At 35.9% G+C, this 19,026-nt stretch overlaps 1 protein-coding gene across 1 annotated transcript in view; it reads left to right on the plus strand.

The window, feature by feature from the left end:
• Positions 1–19,026, plus strand: part of NCAM2 (neural cell adhesion molecule 2) — a 422,844-nt gene that overhangs the window by 62,274 nt on the left and 341,544 nt on the right. Inside the window, exon 2 of the mRNA XM_011988436.1 lies at positions 15,434–15,583. Coding sequence (XP_011843826.1) covers positions 15,451–15,583 — 133 coding nt within the window. The 5' untranslated portion in view covers positions 15,434–15,450. The remainder of the gene's footprint in view (positions 1–15,433; positions 15,584–19,026) is intronic.

Genomic DNA, 19,026 nt, shown 5'->3' on the forward strand with positions numbered 1-19,026 from the left:
GTATAGAAATGGAGAACAGAAACAAACATCATTCATTTGTTCGTATTGCTATATTTTGGTAGGAAACAAACAGAACCTCAAAGAAATAAACATGCATAAGTATGTAAAATTGCTAAGATGCAGGAAACATAACCCCCAACTTAGTGTCCTAAACTATAGAATTAAGGGGAAAAATCTGAATTTTAAAAGTATGCCATGTTTACAACTTTCAGTAAAATTGTTCTACAGATAAAGCTTTGGGTATGTATCTCATCCTTAAAGACCTATACAGAAGTGCATGCATAGAAAATGAAATATTCAGTTAAAAACAGAGTTCAAAGGAAAAGCAGAATAATTAATGAATGTACATTTTTCTTTTCAATATCACTATATTTTTGCTTCTATTATGACATGAGATTCTGTCTGTAGCAAATCATCCCAAGGGCATAAAACTCTACAAATTGACATTAATATAACACCATTAGCAAGAACTAGGTTTTTATATGATAAATGAAAAGCAAAATCTAGAATCTGAAAGACATTTTCTATTTTGTAGAAAATGATAAGAAAATGATATGACTAAAAATTATTCTGATGTGTGTTTGATCAACTGACTCTTGAACATGTATTTTGACAGCATGTGCAGTACTCCAGACATGATTGCTGTAGCTATAATGCATTCTCCAAAGTGTAAAATGAAATGTTAGACTCTGGTAATAGTTTCTCAGTTTTATACATTCAAAAGTGCCAAACCTAGGAATTAAGTCACTGAATGATGAAATAAAACTGTGATCTCATTGATCATATGTACTTATAATGAGGACGGAGAGGTAGTTTAAAATTGTGACACAGGTGATTAATATCTGAGTTTAAATAATTAAAATAATCTGACTTCTTAAAATATATTTTACATTCTCGGTCAACTTTAGCTGGATCAGTGTATGAAGTTTTTGTAATCCTACATGATTTAAATTCTAACCAAAAACCCTTTGGTGTGATTAAGGTCCTGTGGCATGATAGACACTGAGAAACCCCACTCAGTTCCCGCTTTAAGAAAGAATTTGCTGTTCCTCCTTCTGTGAATTTTGTCAGACTTAGCTGTCAGCACCTCTAAGGACTGCCTCAACCGCAGAGAGCTACCTCACCAGGAGTCATGTCCTTCCTGGGGTAACCCACATCCAATAACTGATTGAGGCTGGGCAAAAAGGACTGACCATTTCTTCCCAACACAGGATAACTCTTTTGAGCCATTTCAGCTCCACAGCTTCCTATGAGGATTGCTGAACCTGTTGGGCCTTCATTTTCCTTCCCGTTTGATTTTTCTTTTTTTTTCATTTTTTGTTTCTTGCCTTCTTTTCCCCGGGGTTTGTTTTTTGGGCCTTGGTTTTTTTTTGGGTTTTGTTTCCCCAGGATTCCACTTTTTGCCTTCGGTTTTTTGGTTTTCTTCACCAATTTTTTGTTTTGGGCCTTGGGTTCCCAGGTTCAATTTCCGGGGGGGCCAGTTGATTGGCTTTTGGGTTAGTTGGTTTCAAGTATCAAGTGGTGAGTGTGGCAGTGATATGGCAGGGATCGGAAACTGTAGAGCACAGACCTCTGAAAAGTCACATTTTATCAGAATAAAATGTTGTGATTGTATTTTGAGGTGAATTGGTTTGGATCTGTGTCTCCACTCAAGTCTGATGCCCACTTGTTATCCCCATTGTTGGAGGTGGGGCCTGGTGGCAGGTGATTGGATCATGGGGGTAGTTTCTCATGAATGGTTTAACATCATCCCCTTCGGTGCTGTTCTTGTGGTAGTGAGTGAGTTCTCGTGAGATCTGGTTGTTTAAAAGTGTGTAGCACGTAGCACCTTCCCCTCACTCCTCCTGCTCCAACCATATGACATACACTTGCTCCTGTGTTTCTGTCTTCTATGAGAAAAGTTTGCTGGGACCTCCCCAGAAGCAGAAGTCATTATGCTTCCCATAGGACCAGTGGAACTGTGAGCCAGCTAAACCTCGTTTTTTTGTTTGTTTTGTTTTTGAGACAGAGTCTCACTCTGTCACCCAGGCTGGAGTGCAGTGGCACGATCTCAGCTCACTGCAACTTCCGCCTCTCGGGTTCAAGCGATTTTCCTGCTTCAGCCTCCTGAGTAGCTAGGATTGCATGTGTCCACCACCATGCCCGGCTAACTTTGGTATTTTTAGTAGAGATGACGTTTCACCGTGTTGACCAGGCTGGTCTTGAACTCCTGACCTCAATTGATCTGCCCACCTTGTCCTCTAAAAGTGTTGGGATTACAGGCATGAGCCACCATGCCCGGCCGCTCTTTTCTTTATAAAGTAGCCAATCTCAGATGTTTTTTTATAGAGGTGCAGAAGCAGACAAATACATGAGGCAAACAAAATACGTTTTATAACCAAAGAGAAGACTCTCTGTTAAATCTTCCAAGCATAAAGCCATAGGTGAAGAGGCATAGAAATAAAGCAATACTCAGGGATTTCAAACCTAAAATCCTGATGAACACGTTGCATTTTCTATCGAAAATAGGACTGTGCAAGGTCTAACACATATTATTTCTGTGTTTTCTCATATGAGGGATAAGCCTTGCCAATTCCCTTCCAACTCTGTGGCCAATGAGTTGAGAATCTAGAGATGTTTGGGATCATAAGAAACACTAAACACTAGCTGAGGGATTTTCTAGGCAGCCACTGAGGGGGTTGGGAGGGAAGCTCTTGAGCATGGCTAACGTGGAGCCAGATATCATTTAACCATTGTGAAATGGACAGCATTGCCCCCTTCGTGACAAAATACTGAGTTTGAAGATTGCCTTTACCGTTACTATGACTGGAGATACAACCAGTGGTCTCCATGCCTGTCTCCTCCTTTGCCGAATTATGTTAATATTAAAACTTCCTACTTTACCTGGTTCATATCACTCTTATGGGTAATCACGTGAGTTAACATATATGACACTATTTTTATGTCTTTTTTGTATTTATTTATTCTTCAGAATTTTTTCAGCTGCTACTCATCTACCTAAACAGAATGTAGTTATTTTTTAAATATGCAAAGTATATGTGTGTGTGTGTGTGTGTGTGTATTTATTTGGTGGTCTGTCCTTTCTACATTTTTAATATAGTTAACTGGATTCTATCAATTTGCATTTTAATGCAATTAAAGTAAGTATAAGTTTCTTTTTTCCATTTACTTTAAGTAATAATCATGTAGAATACAGTGGATGAAAATGTTCTGTCAAGTTGGCCGGAATGTATTTTACTGGAAAGAAAATGATATAAAAGTGCACTGAATTATCGCTTTTTCACCTTGAATAGAGAATAACCTTATAGAAAGGTGAATTAAATTGCTTTAGAAGTTGAATGGAAACCTACTAGTTCACTTAATAAAATGAAGCGTTGACTCTCCAAGGCTAGCAATGGAGAAAAAATAATTCTTATCATTCTGACTCTTGTCCTCAAGATTCACTTTCTTCTCAAGGTCTGTTGGTAATAGCCACTGGAGTAAGGCTGTGGGAACAGAAAAAAACAGACCTCATGTGTTCTTTAAGACCCCTGCCTAATGTGGCTATAAACTTCCCTGTTTCTCTATATACTGTCTACAGTACACCCTTCAAATCAACGGCATGGAACTCAGCACATAAAAAAGTACTTGCTATGAGATTTCTGAATGAATATAAATGTCAGAGAACAGAACGGAGCATTCAAGAGAGTTTTTACCACTGTCTCAGAGATCAAGTAAAAGGACACAAACATGGAAAATTAACTTTCCATTATGTATCTGGGTGGCAAATTCAGGCTCAGTTAAGAGCTCCTGTATGTAGGGTTGCCTTCTGTTCTGGTTTGCTGGAACCGTCCCATTTATGATTTTTGTCCTAGGATAAAAAAAAAAAGTCATTTCTCTGTAAAGTCTTAAATGTAACCCAGTTTGTATGCATTATATGATCACTCTACATTTCGATATTCCCATCTTCATTTATAGTTTATGGAAAGAGTCAGTCCTCCTCCACTTCTAAGGAACATCTGATATGTCCAGAATATTTTTTTGATTCAGATTTTATTAATGTCTTTCATTGCAAAATGTTTCCAATTATAAAACAATCAGAGAGCTGTGCATTAATACACTTGCCTGTTTTTCATAAGGGCCAGAGATTTTGAAATGCCTGGTGGACAAACAGACATATGCAAACACACACACACAATGCTACTAGCAGGTTGTTACAACCGTATCTAAAGTATCCCAAATGCAGACTTGTGTGGCTCAGACCTGGGTAGGGATAAAAAACCTCACAACTGAGCTTGGAGAAAAAGCAGCTGAAGCTTAGCATCCAGGCCCAAGGGGGCAAGACATGGAGGCAAACAGGATTCTTACCCCTTCCTGTCTTGGGTCTTCCTCCAATTCTGATGACCTGTCTGAAGAGCATCTTCCTGTGAAAATGACTAACCTTGAGAGTAGTGATCTCATTCAGACTATAGACCCAATCAACTTTGAATGATTTTACTTCATGACCTCAGTAAAGAACACAAAAATAGTAAAGTAAGATTAATATCTACATAAGAAATACACATTACCACTGCATAGATTATTTCCAGTATCATAGGATAGGCGTATGTCAGTTTGGAAAAACTTTGTTAGTACAAGTTTTGTTGTCCTGTTCTATCATTGTCTGATATTCTTATACTTATGAATGTGAGCTATTTATGTCACATCTCGTGTCTTCTGTTTGACAGAATGGTTCACCATTAGAGCCTGGCCCTTTAAATACTCCTAAGTATTTATGCAATGGCTTACACACTCTCATAAGTGGCCACTAAAGAGATAATTCACATGCTCTTAATTATATTGCTGCGCATATTAACGCAAGATAATTTTTGCCACTCCATTAAGACCACCCCCAAATTGTTAGGGATTCCAAGAAAGAAAATGTCTCTCTCTCTCTCTCTTTTTTATTTTTTTAAATTCACAAGGAGGCAGCCCAAAAGAGAAAGGGAAGAGAGTAATAACCAAAGTAAAGTTAAGATTGGACTAATTCTGCTGACAGGTAACTATCCCTATGAAACCCAGGCTTGACCCCTAGTAACAATGCCGTGAAAGAATAAATATAATTGCACTTTGAAAAAAATGACACTAACTTTGGAAAACAATCAAATGGACTTCCATGGGTCACAACGCTTACTTCATACCAGGAAACGCTGCGTGAGGGTTCTCAGAAGTCGCATGACTCATGTAGTCCATCAGCTCTCAGGAGTGGGTTCTGAGAATTCCAAATAAGACAACCCCATGCCAAAAAGAAAAAAACCCAGAAATCTTTATTGTATTTCATTAGCAGTTTTTCTAGCTGTTACTTTACAAGGTTTAAGAAAGAAAGAAGATAGAAACCAATAGATGGACAGATAAAACTGTCAAATGCAATTTGTAAAGCCTTAGAACTTTCTGGTCACCGTGAAACATAAAATCAGACACAGAAAATGCAGATTATATTTATAAACATTTTTTTTTTCTTTTTTTGCCGTTTGACTTACCACAGTGCTATCTTGTATTTTATAGAAAATCATTTGGCTCAATTAGTGACAAAAACAAAAAAATGATTGTCTTAAAAAATAGTTCCAATTAATGTGGTCTTTCATTTTTTTGTTTTTTTTCAAGTGTCAACCCTCCCAACAGCATTGTGGTTCCATCTTTGAGAAATAAAATTAGTCTTATAAATTGTGTGTGTGTTTGTGTGTGTGTGTGAGAGAGAGAGTTTTCTTATCTGATGCTTTTCTAACCCTAGTCCACAGATTCCTGGCTGTAGTGATAATGTGTGTATAGATCTTTCTTCTCCAATATTATCTATCAGAGTACATATTAATGAGTGCATAATTGGAGAATGCTTTTTATGATTTTAATATATATTTTCACTTTCAAAGCAGTTTGATAACAGAATACCCTAATGAAAGTGAAACTTCATGAGAGACTACAGCTATTTCCTAATACCGTGTGTGTGGATAACTAAGCACATCTCCAAAGTGAAACAACTTTCCCGTTTTCATCCCATTTCTTTGCAAGGCATGTGTACAATTTATTTTATTAGTTATTAGGAAATACGAGAAGCAAGACTACGAATATGAGTTTATTATCCAATTCAGAGAAGTTTATCTTTGAACTGATATGGAATCGTTTATACCTAAAGCAACACAATTCCCCAAGATCATGATTTTCAATTATGCTCCTGCCACTGCCTTTTTGTAAGGAATACTCCTAATGACATAGATACCGTGCCCTGTGACCAGTAGGTAATGCCAGAATCACAAAACAGCAAATTTACCTCCTAGGAATCCCAGCGTAGGCAATCTGAATATGACTCCATAATAACAAGTATGACTCCATAATAACAACAATAATGAAATTCTGGCAAATTAAAGGACAATAGTGATATATTTGTGTAGTGACTTAATGGAAATAAAATTATTATCCAGAAGGAGAGAAGTTGGAAGACTCAGGCTGATTAAATATTCACTAGATGGATATCTGTGATCCTTAAACTTGGGTACACAATGTAGTTCAACCCCAGTTATTGTTAGTATATATTGTTGTAATCTTCCACAGCATGTTTAACGAAGTAGATAATGTAAAGCAGTGGTTCATTCCTATCTGCACGTTTGAATCCTTTAAGGAGATGCACTCACTCCAGATTTTCTGTTTCCAGTATTCTAGGGCAGCAGGTCTCAAATAATGGTCTCTGGACTTACAGCTTCAGCATCATCTGGGGACTTTTTAGAAATCTAAACCCTGCTATTTCTCTAGACCTTCTAAATCAGAAAACATGGATGGTCTCAAAATCATGTTAAAAAAGACTTCCAGGTGGTCTTACTGCATCCCAAACTTGAGAATCAGTATCTAGGATGAGGTCTCTGCATCAGTATCGCCTAAATGTTTCTTGCAAATCTCATGGAATCTGGAGTTGAGAAGCACAAGCCTTACAGGACCTTCTTTAAAAGGGGAAGGAGCATAACATAGTAGTTTTAGAGAGTCGTGACGAGCCAGTGCTGGCTTTGGAGCTGGAATATCAGGGTTAAAATTCATGCACCTCCACTTACCAATTTTGTGACTTTGTATAAATTAATCTGTGCCTCAGTTTACCACCATACAAATCTGGTGATGATAATTGTACATACTTCTTAGTGAAGTTCTGATGATTAAATAGGCCAAGAAATGTAAAACACCTAAAATAGTGCATGGCACCAGATAAATGCTCAATAAATGTGAGCTACAATACTTATCATTACAGTATTATAACTACATGCCTTGAATATAAAGTGAATTTCCATGTTTTTTGTTGTTGTTGTTGGTTTTTTTTTTTTTTTTTTTTTTTAAGCAGGGTTTTGCTCTTTTTACCCAGACTGGAGTACGATGGTATGATCTCGACTCACCGCAACCTCCGTCTCCCGGGTTCAAGCAGTTCTCCTGCCTCAGCCTCCCGAGTAGCTGGAATTACAGGCATGCACCACCACGCCTGGCTAATTTTGTATTTTTAGTAGAGACAGGGTTTCTCCATGTTGGTCAGGCTGGTCTCGATCTCCCAACCTCAGGTCATCTGCCCGCCTCAGCCTCCCAAAACGCTGGGATTACAGGCATGAGCCACAGATCCTGGCCCATGCTTTGTTTTTATGCTTTAAAAAGTAATTAATTTTGAATAGGTTGAACTTAAAAAAATTAGGTTAAATTCTCAAACTGTTAACTTGCACTAATGAAAACTCCTAAATATTAATAAATGGATATTTTCCATTTCACCAAATATCTATTAAAAATATTATCTTAATTTAGGATGGATGAATTTCTAGGATATATATTTCACATATTTTTATCAGGGTATATCAGATATGGTTATTTGCCACTGTGACCATCACTATCAATAACAGTTGTTTGTCTCCAATTTCACAGGCTGCTCCAATCTTCAATTTTTAACCTGGAGTCCAAGAGCACCAACAATTTAATGGACTGAACTCTATATGAATATAGTTGGTATTTTTGGAACTCTCTCTGATTTTATAGATTTAAATTATAATTCTGAGAGTCACTAGACTCTCAAATGAATTCTTGGCACAAATATTTTAAAAATTAAAGTATGAAGGACTCCCGTCTAAGAGGAATCTGACTTTTAAATTAATTGGCTCCTTTTACCTATCTATGGCCTTTGCTTTGTCTTGTTTTCTTCCCTCTGTTGTTAATTCCTAGCTCTAGATCTGATTATTATTTATTTATGCTCACATATTTCACCTAGAAAATCTGAAAAACAAATCTCTATACTCTAAGATAAGAATATACAGTTTTTGAAAGCCTGTAAGCCTAAACTACACAGACTTTCCACACATAGATTTAATGGCATTTGTTTTTGCCTGTACAAAGTTCCTTTGGAGTATCATTTCATATATACAGTAATGATGTCACGGTAAGTGAATTTAGAACTGCTTATACAATTGCCCAGTAGTCTCACTTCCTATGGGTTACAAGTTTTGTATCGTTCATTCCTGGATCACAGAGTCTATTGCATTTCCTAATACATGCTATTGCTCAATCAATAGTTTATGAGTGAAGAAACTACAAAAACTCTAGGAGATGCTGCTTTTCTGTAGAAGTTCTATAATAGGCAACAGTGTAAAGAATTAAAATATCAGTATTTGAGATACATAAGACTTAAGATTTTTTCCTGATTACTTTTTAAAATGTGTAGGTATTGAGATCTTTTTATGTTTTATCATTGTGGTTCAGATTGGTTATTTTATGACTGTAGAGGCTTATTTGTAACTTAAATTTATTAAGTATTCATTTTATATGAGTTCTTCCTTTGAGCTATGCCAATATTTACTCAGTTTACTTACAACCATGAGATTTTTTCTTGTCTGTTTGTTTCCTCTTATTAATGAACAAATCATTTTGATATTGTGGCAGAATACTTACCATAGTTAACACTGAAAGTTACTCATTCATTCAACAAATGTCTATTGAGTATCAACAAGTATCTTATAACATACCGGTTTACTTTTACCTCCAGTTACTGCATATGCCCCATCTTCAATTTTGCCATAGGTATATTTGCTGAGTCAGAGCTCGCGTATAAGTTATTCTACCTTTATCTCCTTTGTTTCTTACAATTTTAGCATCTCGTTCTTTGACATCTACCGCTGCTGCCATCTTGGCATAGCAATAATTTATAGAGAGCCATGCTGTGTAATGAAAATATAAATATTATTATTTATGATGCTCTAGTTATTGCTGAATTTATTTATATGGTCATATTTTATTTTTGAGATTTTCAGTAGCTTTCTTATACAGGGTACTTGATAGAAAACACATATTATTTAACCTTGTGTTGCATAATCTTTTAAAATCAATTTGACAAAGGGATTTCTTTGGAAGAAAGGTATTTGTTTTGTTCACTGTTTTGTAAATAACATTTTCAAACTCATGATGCTTTTTAAGGCTGAAAAGAAAGCCATATTGGAAATTAGAGTTGGATTCTAGCCAATATTCTGACAATGTGTCATCTAACCTTGACATTCAGATTAACACAGATCCCTTAGTTTCTGCCATGAATATTTACATATACCAAAGTTCAACTGTCCACTTTATTTGAAAGAACCTTTATCAGACTGGTGATACATCTACTCTCTATTATATAGAAAAAAATTTTAGAAAAATTGGGCTATTGCCAATTTATTCATATCATTGCATACAGCCATCTGGCAAATATTTTCCTTAATTGCTTTTTGGTGTGTTATGCACAGCAAGGAGCTGCTGTAACTCTCCTGACTACAATTTTTACGTAAATATAGAACTTATCCTTTTTAAGTAGATATTTCCACTTTCCGTTCGCTCTTTGCCTCCTTTGTGTAAGTTCGAACTCTCTTTTTCTAAGCACACATATCATTCACTTTAATGATGGACTTCTGAGATATCTGATGGAAGTTTCTGCAAAATGACACACATATATATATATGCAGGTGAACATTCCCGTGTATATATATGTGTGACATGTACACACAAGAAAGAGTCTAACGGTAAACCTTTTTCATTTCTTGTTCTCCTAATCTACCATTTATGGTGTAGATATTATATTTCACCTGTCAACAAAAATTAAATATACTTTAATACCCAAACTGAACATTTGTTGATTTTCTACATACAACTGCAGACTCTTCGTCACAGTTTTCTCATAAAACTGTATTTAGTTTTTACATTGTTTATCAACATGTCAGAATTAACTGTGACACTTTAGAATTATATTTTAATTTATATTAGTCTGTGAACACTACTGCATACGAGTTGAATCAGAATCTGATGGAATATAGCCTTTAAGTTTTTTTGGGCATTCTGATGTACTTCACCTTTGTTTAAGACCTGTTTTGTTGTGTACATTATGTGGCTTCTATCTTAAGTTTAGATGATTTTTAGTAACTAGTGATGCATTATAAAGCCTACACTTGTTTTCATTTGAAATGGAAAACAAGGAAATGCAATTAACACTATACATTACTTGCATTTGTATATTTGACTACTTAGAAGGAATATCCAGGATCTTTAATTTTTTTAAGAAAAACTTTAAACTTTTAAGAAATGTTAAGAGTGATTTTCTTACCCTATTCAGCAGCTATAACAAAATACCATAGACTGAAGTAGCCTATAAACAGCAGAGATGTATTTCACACAGTTGTGGAAGCTGAAAAGTCCAAGATTAAGGTGTCAGCAGGTTTGGTTTCTGGTGAGGATCAGCCTCCTGTTTCACAAATGGCAGCTTTTAGCGGTGTACTCACATGGTAGAATGGGCAAGGTAGCTCTCTGTGGCTTATCATATAAGAGTTCTAATCCCATTCATGAAAGCGTTGCCCTCGTAACTTAATTAGTTCCCAAAAGTCCAACTCCTGAAACTACTACATTGGTGATTAGGTGTCAATATATGGCATTTAAGGGGACCCAGACATTCAGCTTGTAGCGGTACTCTCAGCAACTTATTCAATTTCATGTCTTCTAAAATACATACTATGCTTTTTAGGACATCAAAGGTGGTTAGCAAATGTTAGTTAAATGAATGAAGAGTATTCAGAGTAGGGTGTGGGTGATAGAATGATGGTTAACTTGCATTTTGTTGTTTTCATTTGTAATACATTAAATTTCATATCAAAGTTATAAATTCTTACTTTGTAATAATAAATTCACTATTACACCTTGTGTAGGACAGATTTTTTACAACACGAAGCTGTGAAAGCTCTTGAAAACTTCTGTTATCACTTAACTATTCGAATAGCATTCAAAAACTTATTTAAATTAGTTGTATATGGAAGGATATAAAAGTGGATTCACCTAATTATTCTAAACTAATTATAATCCATGATGCTGGTGTGACCTTGAAGAAAGACTCATTGGCATGTTGAAATATCACATAGTCTTACTGGATTTGAACATTTAATGGCATCAGAAACACCACCCACATTAAATTCATGGGGCAAAACAAGCTTTAAGAACTAGGCCTAGGGAACTGATTTTTTTTTAATGGCTTTAAGTTACAAGTGTTGTTATATGCTTCTGCAACATAAAATTACATATTTTATAACTTTTTCAAATTTATCACAATTAGGAATGTAGGATATCTTAAATTTGCACCTTAGTTCTTTGGTATAGAAATTGGAGAAAATGTAACTATTTTTGTAAGCCTTATTAATTAAAGGATGAATGCACACATGTATTCAACGGGAACCCAATGGAATAATATAAAGTGCTTCTTGGTCTGGTATCTATAACATTTACAGTGAAATCAGATTATTATAGATATTAAATTATGTTTTATTAAAATTATAAGCAAATAATTTGCACATGGATGAAGAGATTGCCAATATCCTTTTCTGTAGACTATACAAGGTATTTATCAGTATCTCAACAAGCTAAAACCACATCCATTCACATCTTTAAGAATTTTCACATTTATTTTAGAAAATAAAAAATTAAACTATAGACATCGTGATTATTATTGAGTGTTAAAATAAAATGGAGGTGCAGTACAAGACACCTTATCAATTATGTAGTCATAATTGTTTGCACTCATACAGCATTTAACACAGATTAATCAGAATATTGTTATGTTGAAATAAAATTTGTCTTATTAATTGGGAAAAGGTTTAGCATACTAGAGGTTTAATTTAAAGAGTGGGAAAGAATGTGTACATTGGTAATTTTTGGCACTTAAGAAGAAGCAGAATGTTATCTATCTTGGATGTTTTTATTGGTCTGTATATCTACACAATTATCCTGTGATCTACCACTAGGGCGGGTGTTGAGAGATGGAACTTGAATAGTCAATGGGAATTAAAGACACTGTGCTTGAATCTGTCATGCCAAGCAAGGAATCAAGACTGTGCCTGTAACTCAAGAGAACAAAACAAGAGTGTAAACTACTTGAACGAAGGTGTAAGGTGCGCTTTCCCACAGATAATTTAATAAGATCCTGACTGTTGGAAACAGGACACAAAATTATTGACAGCTTATAAAAATCTCTGACCTGCAAGCGCAAACTTGAGCTATGGATTATGTAGACTGATTCAGGTACCCATTCCAAATACCTGTTCCAGGATGGCATGAGGACCGGCCAATCAATAGGAGACTGAGAGTATGTGAGGAAAGAAAACTACAACTTTAAATACAGGAAGACACTCCCCTCCCCAAATAGTAAAATATCATATAACTCATACGCATAAAAATTGGCTGAACACTAAATATTATAGTTGAATGTAAACTGCATATTATCAGGGCAATACAGATGCTTTAGTCTCTTCCTTTTCATATGCCTTGTCAAGAAGAATTAAACAGAAGCTCTGAAACATTGACCTAATTGTGCTTTTTAATGGGTTCTGTAAAACAGGTATGACTGTCATTCTTCCAACTTAAATAAGCAAAACTATGCCTATGAATTATTAAATAACTGTTTAATACATTATTAAATGTTTGTGTCTGTGAACTTGAGTAACCAACTTAATTGAAATGTTGTGTTAGATCATAAGCCCCTTTGAAGTTATTTATAATCAGTTGCTAGAAAGAATTTTCCAAGATATATTGAAAATATACTAAGCTATAAGTATTTCCAAGGTACAAATTACAATAAAAATGTTTAAATTGTGGAATGTAACAATGGACAATGATGTATGACCTTGAGTCAACTGACAATGAATAAAATAGAACATATTAAAAGTATGTTTTAATTATCACTTCAAACCATTTAAATGTCTTTAGACTAATAAAATCCAATCTGTACTAGGCAGCAGGGGAGGGAGGAATTGATGTCTCTGTTGTAATATTAATACCAGTTAGAAGACTTTGTAATATTTAGAGCCCAAGTGGGCTGCCATCTACTAAATGTCATAATTTTATTTCTTGTTTTCACTGTTAGGATGACCTTGGGTAAAAGACAGCATCTTTTTATTTTAGCTTCTTTATGGTAAAATATACATGGTTGTAAGTTTTAGCTTTTATTCATTCGGTTTATTTGATGATATCAGATTCTGATTCTAAAACTGTGAAAACTTGAAAGGTGGAACTACTTTTGTGGAGATTATTGTAGAGGAGCCCTTAAGAAAAAAAAAAAAAAAACCTTTGACATTTTCTCCCTGTATCTGCTTAGCTTATAGGCTAAAATAACCATATAAAAATAAGTTACAATTTAATTATTAAAACTCTCAATATAATTTTTCTCATTGCATCATTTTATATAATACTCAGTAAGTTTTTAGATTCAACCTAAAATGATCTGCTTACTGTTATAAATATTTTTTCTTTTTCTTTGTTCTATGTTCAATAATGTAAACCTAGTTGACATTGGGCTGTAAGATTTGTATCCTTAATAGGCAGGGGTGGAACAGGATCATTTTTTTAACCTAGACTGGCACATTGATGCCTCATGTATGCTGTGATTTCATGTAAAAATAATTCTGAATCTGTGAAATGTATTGATTTTGTACTTTAATGTGATTGCTTTATCGACACCTTGACATTCCCCACTCTCAGCATCCTATTAAGAGATAACTTTGAGAGCATGAAATGCTAATGGTCGCTAGGCTAGGGTCAGGAATTTATTGCCATTTCTAGGGTTGATAATGGATTTGGCTTGGGTTTTATTTATTTACTTATGAGATGAGTCTTGCTCTGTCACGCAGGCTGGAGTGCGGTGGCACGATCACAGCTCACCGCAGCCCCGAACTTCTAGACTCAAGTAATCCTCCTGTCTCAGCTTCCCAGATAGCTGGGAATGTAGATGTACCACAAAATGCCCAGCTAATTTATTTTTATTTATTTTTCATGAAGACTGGGTCTTGCTATGTTTTCCAGTCTCAAATTCCTTGGCCTCCCAAAGTAATGGGATTACAGGTGTGAGCCACAATGCCCAGCCTAGCTTGGGTTTTAAAGTATAGGGAGACATCTGGTATGGGTGGGAGCTTGTCCTGGTCACATGAGGCAGGATGGGAAAAGGACAGGGAGCTTGCAGCTAGTCATGGAAATGGATCCATCAACAAAGGTCTAGGTTATTGCAGAGGTTGTCTGTTATAAAATTCTACTCTTTTAGAGTCTGCTATTATAAAAACTCTGATTCTGCTCTGTGTTAAAAAATTGAAATAATATGTGTGTTCTACACATAAGATAAAATATACAAGGGCTGAGTAGTGTCCCTCAGAAAACTGAGGAGAAGAAACAGTGGCAGACACTAGCCGAGTCTTGCGATGTTCCCCAAAAATGATACTTGCCATATTATTGCTTTCCCCTCAACCCCCAAAGACAGCAACATAGCATTATGTCAAGACATTGGGACTAAAATATCCTGGAAAACCTGTCCAAAGCACCTACTTAGAATTTCTTAGCCATATCTGAGGATTAGTATGGGATTGGAAGGACTGGCCAACCTTCCATTGTGGAAGTCAAGAGCTCATACTCCATAATGTGTCTTAGAGGAGGGCACAGAAAATAAACAATTGCTTTTCATGCCATGAAATAATGGAAGTGCATTGATAGATCAAACTTGAATGTGCAATATATTGTTTTCTCTTATCTCTAACCAAATACAAGTTACATTAAGACATTTTATTAGAAAAATGGGTTAATTTGGCAAGACCGTATCCATTGCTAAATATTGACTCTTTTGTACTTACTGAACTTAGGCAATAGATTGAAAACATAAAAGGTTAAAATGCAGTGTTTATTTACAAATGGAAATAATTCTAAACTACCTGATCATTTGAGGTTCATAACCGGAAAACACTTGAATCACCTAGATTCTATAAGTTGATGAATTAATTTATTTAACGATTTTCAAAATACTGAGATATTAAAGAGCACCAGCACACTTCATGACATATTTACTGTAAGAATTCTTCATAAAGTACAAGTAATTAAAAACTTAAGGAGTATAAGAGACTTCAAGAACAATTTCTTCTTTCAGAGTTATTTAAGAGTACCATGATGGTGAGATCTGATTCAGGAGGACAAGTTTACCTTGATTATCACAACAGGCAGGGCCTCTTAGTTGACTGGAAATACAATGAAGCATTTTATCTTGAAGAAGGGCAACCAGAGACTTATTATAGGACAGGTCAGCTGGACCGTTGCCCGGGCCTGTAATCTATAAGGAATGTCAAAATGTCATTAAAAGGCAATGAGGTGGAGAACATCTTATTTACTAGAACTCCCCTAGAGGGAGAATGTGTTGTAGTTCAAAGGGATACTTTGATAAATTACCAGTGGTGTGGGGTAAGGCAGAGGAGGGAGAGAGTTGGGAGGGTGGGAAATGGGAGAAACCACTAGGCTGGATGCCAAGGTAGCTTCCATATAGGAGAAGTACAGGAGTTTACTAATACTCTCCCCAAACACACACACACACACACACACACACGGATTAGTATTATCAAGTGTTTCCACCAGCTGTTTATTTCATAGATTGCTAAATACATTTTAACAGTCTTAAACTCAGTACTAAATAAACCTACACATTAATACTATTTTAAAAATTATACCTTTATTAGGATTCAGTTCCAAGGTCAACACCATCTCCTCCCCGAATATGAACGTAGCAGTTCTTGAGCCATTTCCTCTAAAAAGCACAGAAACTTCTTGCTTAACAAAAGCATGTCTGACGTCCAGCAAATTATTTTTATGAGGAGAAACAAAATACTGCGGTATTTACCAGGAATTGTGATAATTCATTTATACACACACTTTATTTAATCCTTGCCATGACCGTAGATGACTTACATATGCTAAGAGCCAGGACTGTAGTCCAATTCAAATCTGACCCCAGAATCCTTAGCATGTTCGATGTGTTTCTGGAAATAGCCTTAGTTTCAGTACCATAAACCGCAGTTGCACTTTTTAACCACCTAATGTGTTAGTGGGGATTATTTTATTATTACATTTAGTTATAGAAAATAACTAGGCTAAATATACTGAAATATGGAATACATGCTGCAGGAAAAACAAAGCAAACAACAGCAACAACAACAACAAAAACAACAACAACAAAAGAAACAGGGCACACATTTTCCAGAAGAACAACTTGGTCCAACATTGAAGTGCTGTTAGTTTGCTCTATGCTGTGGTCATTGCTTCTTTCTACATGTCCCTGTCCTTTTTTTCTCTCACAGAATATTGACTTCCCTTGTTCCTTATCTCCTATAGTAGAAATATACTGTCCACTGACCTGGCTTGACGATACGCTCCTGAGGATAGGAGCTTGTTAAGTCCTGTTAACCCTGATTCCCAATTCTTTACCTCAACTACTGGCAAAGATTTGGAAAATCTGGATCTATTATACATTGGTGATGGGAATGTAAAATAGTACGGCCACTTGTGAAATCTGTTGGAAGTTTCTTATAAAACTAAATGTACAAATACCCGTATAGCTCAACGATTTCATGCTTGGGTGTGTATCCTAGAGAAATGATAGCATACACTCACACAAAAACTCTACGTAAATGTCCATAGCAGCTTTATTTGTAATAGCCAAAAACTGGAATCAACCCATATGTCCTTCAAGAGGTGAATGGTTAAATAAATTGTAGAAAATGCATATCACCGAATGTTAGTAGTAAAAAGTAATAAACTAAACTTGCAACAATTTGGATGAATTTTCAGGGAATTATGCGGAATGAAAAAAGCCAGTTCAAAAAAGTTGTATATTGCCGGGCGCGGTGGCTCAAGCCTGTAATCCCAGCACTTTGGGAGGCCGAGACGGGCGGATCACGAGGTCAGGAGATCGAGACCATCCTGGCTAACATGGTGAAACCCCGTCTCTACTAAAAAATACAAAAAAACTAGCCGGGCGAGGTGGCGGGCGCCTGTAGTCCCAGCTACTCGGGAGGCTGAGGCAGGAGAATGGCGTGAACCCAGGAGGTGGAGCTTGCAGTGAGCTGAGATCCGGCCACTGCACTCCAGCCTGGGTGACAGAGCAAGACTCCGTCTCAAAAAAAAAAAAAAAAAAAGTTGTATATTATATAATTCTACTTATCTAAAATGTTTGAGATGGTAAAATTTACGAGATGAAGAAGAGATTATTGGTTGTCAATGGTTAGTGACATCCAAGGGGCAAGTGAGAAGGAAATGAGTGTGAGGACAAAATGACAAGATGAGAGAGAGCCTTGTGATGTTGACAATGTTTGGTGTCATGCCTGTGACTGTGGTGGTTGACATGCAAAGATGTACAGATGATAAAACTGTAGAGAGATTAATACCCACACCTATACACACATACAAATGAATACAGGTAAACCTGGGGAAAGCTAAGAGAGGTGGGCATATCAGTGAGGATATCATGGTTGTGATACTATAGTTTTGCAAAATGTTACCAATGGAGGAATTGGACAAAATATACATGAGGTATGTCTACATTACTTATATTTGTATGTGAATCTGCAATTATCTGTGTGTGTGTTTTTTTTTTTTTTTTTTTTTTTTTTGAGACAGAGTCTCGCTGTGTCACTCAGGCTGGAGTGCAGTGGTGCGATCTCGGCTGCCTGCACGCTCCGCCTCCTGGGTTCATGCCATTCTCCTGCCTCAGCCTCCCGAGTAACTGGGACTACAGGCACCACCACCACGCCCGGCTAATTTTTTTGTATTTTTAGTAGAGACGGGGTTTCACTGGGTTAGCCAGGATGGTTAGCCAGGATAGTCTCGATCTCCTGACCTTGTGATACGCCCGCCTCAGCCACCCAAAGTGCTGGGATTACAGGCATGAGCCACTGTGCCCAGCCTATCTGTGCTTTTAGAACATAGGTCACTAACTAGTTGTCCCCCAAATGAGTGAATATATGAATGAATTAATGATATTTAGTTGCCTGTTAATCTATAAGGAATGATGACTCATCTTTTTTACTTTTTAATTGATGACCTAAAATGACATTTAGATTTGCTAGATTCATTCATACCAGCTGTAGCAAATAGAAAGGTGAGCATTTTTCTAATGGGAATGAAATGGGTGGTATATTTAACGTCTAACGTTCATACTAAGTTCTAAGGGGGCAACCATTGACTAAAGGTTAAACTAGAGTTTAAATTATTTTGGAGCTAAAGACACAGTTCTTGATAGATGATTCCCAATATTAAACAGATTTATGAATAGCATTATAATACTGTTAAGTTATTTAACATATGATATAGAGTTCGTGATTTCTTACCAATATACTGGGAAACTACATTGCCCAAATTCTGAGTAATGCGTACTTTATCAAGAATTTTCAAGATAAAAGCACTGAGTAGATGCTATTAGGAAAAATGCTTTAGAGATGTGTCACATTACAGCATCCGTATGCCTTTTACACCTAAAAGGAATCCTGTTCTTCTGTCTACAGTTCTCCAAAGACTCAGGCCCATTTGAAAAACATTCTGTTAGTATTCAGGTTTTATACGAACATGGCTGCCCATTGTGTTTTAATGTTATATTAACATATGGATATAGCATCAACTGAAAACATAAAATAACAAGTTATACTCCAAGTACTTATGAAGAAGTACATAATCTGCTCTTTGATATCTCTTATAAAA

Source organism: Mandrillus leucophaeus, unplaced genomic scaffold (genome assembly GCF_000951045.1).
Source record: "Mandrillus leucophaeus isolate KB7577 unplaced genomic scaffold, Mleu.le_1.0 Scaffold33, whole genome shotgun sequence".
In the NCBI taxonomy this organism is placed as follows: Eukaryota; Metazoa; Chordata; class Mammalia; order Primates; family Cercopithecidae; genus Mandrillus; species Mandrillus leucophaeus.